The 3,022-nt window shown below is 46.6% G+C and overlaps 1 protein-coding gene across 1 annotated transcript; it reads right to left on the bottom strand.

Annotated features, from left to right (window-relative positions):
* Positions 1–594: 594 nt before the first annotated feature.
* LOC121834145 (piggyBac transposable element-derived protein 3-like) lies at positions 595–2,416 on the bottom strand. The gene is made up of 2 exons (XM_042287883.1): positions 2,309–2,416; positions 595–2,232 (listed from the first exon to the last, which is right to left on the bottom strand). The coding sequence occupies exons 1-2, from the start codon at positions 2,414–2,416 to the stop codon at positions 595–597; spliced, it is 1,746 nt and encodes a 581-aa protein (XP_042143817.1).
* Between the last annotated feature and the right edge of the window lie 606 nt (positions 2,417–3,022).

Here is a 3,022-nt window from a genome sequence, read left to right as displayed (position 1 = left end):
TCATGGCCGTCCTAAAAATCCACCTCCACATTTCGGTACACTGAACGTTCCTTTGCGGACGCGTGAGTAGAATGGACAAGGGCTCTATCGGACTAGCGAACGTTTCGAGTATGAGGTCGTCGTCCACGGCAAAAGTGAATATAGCGTTGCACGACGTCGACTCTCGCACCAAACACACGTGGCCAGTGTAAACTTTTTCCCGGTTCGCAGATGGATCTGCAACGTCGTCGTCCTTTTCGTAGTCTAGGACGTGTTCGTTTTTGTGTTTGGACATGTCCACGTCTTTCGGAAACGTGGTTTCGACTTTATCCCCTTCAGACACGATTTTAAAATATATAGAGGAAAAATCGTTTCTGTACTTTTTTCACATCAGAAAGCCTCAATGATGAAAATGAATGGATATAAAAATATTTTTTGAAGTCAGGTGTTGTTGTAGGTCGCGTACACATTTGTGTACATTGTGTATCACTGGGTACAAAAATATCCAACAGGTAGTTGATACAAAAATCAAAGCACTTTTTATTTCTAACTAATTTTTCAAGGCTTTCGCGTCAGATTTGCTTTGCACAAGCACCAGGAAACGGAAGAAATTGTTTACTTGTTGTGGAAAGCGAAGAAGCAATCGTTGTTCGCCGAGAGGCAGAGGTACACGTTGCATTTCCTGCACCGAATGCGCGTCCTCGATGTGCAGCCGTCGAACTTGCAGCGCTGAGCAAAGGTTTGCGCAACATGGGCTGGCCAGTGGTTGAGGCCATCGTAGCGAACCGCCCTGACAGGTCGTGGTTCTGCGTTGTGCACTTTCTTTGGTGGTTCGCCTGCATGCTGGAGGCTTGGACGGCCACGCTTCTTAGCAACGGCCTTGTTGCACGTGATTAGCGACAGCGCAACCTCATTCTGGAAGCCCAGGAGGTCAAGGACGCTCTTTCGTGGCGTGCGGTTTTCCTGAGCATCCCTGAGATACTCAAGCCAGCTGTTTACGATACCGAATGAAACAAAGTGAGACATAACTCGCACTGTCCATTTCTTCGTCCGTTGTCTGAGCGGATACAGTGAAAGCAAGTAATCCATTTTGTCTACACCGCCCATGAAGGCGTTGTATTCCTTGATGATCGCTGGGCAAGCGATGTCTACATGCTGCTTAGTGGCTTCGCTCCACCTTCTTACCGTGGACAAGTTCTCGACGCCAACGTAAGTCGAAGCAATGTTGACGTTCCCGTTGTCTTGCCACCTCACAAGTGTGACGTCACCTTCTCTCGTGACCTTGTAATCCAAGCTTCCTCTGCCTTCACGCCTCAACTCCTTCTCGGGTTTCAGGACACAGCCCTGCAGTCTGTTGGCGCGGATGGTCCCAACCGCCCAAATCCCAACTTCCTTCAACTCTCGGAGAAGAGGCACCGACGTGAAGTAGTTATCGAAATAACACTTAAAATTACCGAACTTTGGCATGTGCTCAACTAACCTCATTACAATAGAGCCACCCAGGCCAAGGTGCTTGTGTTCCTCAGAAGTGCCAGTGCCCTTTCCCTGATACAACTCAAAGTCGTACGCCATGCCTTCCGAGCTGCAACGGATAAACACCTTAACTCCTTCTGGGTTGGGTTTGTTTCTTACAAACTGTTTGGCAGCCACTCTGCCCGTAAAGGGCACCATTTGCTCATCGATGCTGTTTCTTTCACACGGTGGCAGTGTCAAACACCGCTCTCTGATGGCATCAAGCAGTGGCCTCACCTTCCAGAACTTGTCAGTCGGAGAGCGCGGTGACGACGACTCTGTGATGTGCAGGGCTGAGCGCAGCTTAAAAAATCGGTTTACGCTCATTGCCTCTGAGACAACAGGAATTTGGGTCGCTGTTTGCCAGTACATTCTGATGCGTGGAAACTTCAGCGTTCCCATTATCATTAGCATCCCAAGAAATGTTTTGATCTCTTCTGGAGTGGTTGCAAGAATGGCTCCGGTTGTCTCTAGTACATAGATGTTGGTACACCGCGCCATTTCCTCGAACAATGGCTCAGGAAAATACCTGGAAAAGTATTCTACAGGTTCAGCCACTTCTTCTAGTGGACGCTGGTTGCACTCAAACGAAACGTCAGGTGGCGCAAAGTCCTTCGCCATCCAAACAGTTCGAGTTTTTTGCTTGGTTCTCGTATCGCCTTCGTCTTCCTCGTCGTTTTCAGGAAGTGAGGGCGCTTGTACTGCTGCCGATGGGCCTGGCTCTCCGCCAGGGGTGTCCGCCTGATTGACAAATTAAGTTATTTTAAATCTCACCACATTGATTCAAAACAGAGTACAGAGAAAGGGCACTACTCACGGGTTGTGGTGGAGGTAGCTCGGCGTCTTCATCATCTGTCAGGCCGATATCAGACGTGTTCCCATCTGCTATTTTCATCAGTAGCCTTTGTGTCGAATCATTGTCCATCCTTGTCCGATTTCTCGCATGATTGCTGAGCTCTAGACGTAAAAAAAAAAAAAATATATTTTATTTTCCCTAGCCAGTATCGAGCTTTCGTGCAAATTCTACTGACGAAAAAGAAAATGCGGCATTTGTGCTCATTGCGGCACGTTGTACACAAACGTGTACGCGCTAATTGAACCTTGAAATTCAGAATCAATTTACTTGCCCCGATGTTTATTTTTTATCATAAGTTACTCTGTAGCTCTTTAGAAACGTCTTCGCATATTCTACACCTAGTGCAAAGACATGGAACAAGAGAAAAAGCTTTTTTGGCGCAAGAGCTACGAGGCCATCTGCGCCAAACGATAATAACAATCAGCATGCTTTGGTGAGATTTTTACCAAAGTGTGACCTAGGATTTGGTAAAGCTATATTTGGTATAAAATGCCAAGGCTAGTAAGATGATGATGATGATTAGGTGTTTATTGGCGCAGCAGCAACGAGGGCCATAATGCGCCAAACTTAATGTATTTAGAGCATATTGTAACAAAAGTTTACTTTGAGGCTACATATTTACAAATGGTATAAATATCCAGTTTGTTTTAAAAAGTCTAAGACACGGCTGAATGG

Source organism: Ixodes scapularis, unplaced genomic scaffold (assembly GCF_016920785.2).
Source record: "Ixodes scapularis isolate PalLabHiFi unplaced genomic scaffold, ASM1692078v2 ptg000597l_1___fragment_1__unscaffolded, whole genome shotgun sequence".
In the NCBI taxonomy this organism is placed as follows: domain Eukaryota; kingdom Metazoa; phylum Arthropoda; class Arachnida; order Ixodida; family Ixodidae; genus Ixodes; species Ixodes scapularis.
Note: the sequence above shows the minus strand (reverse complement) of the source record. Positions and strands in the feature narration are given on the sequence as shown.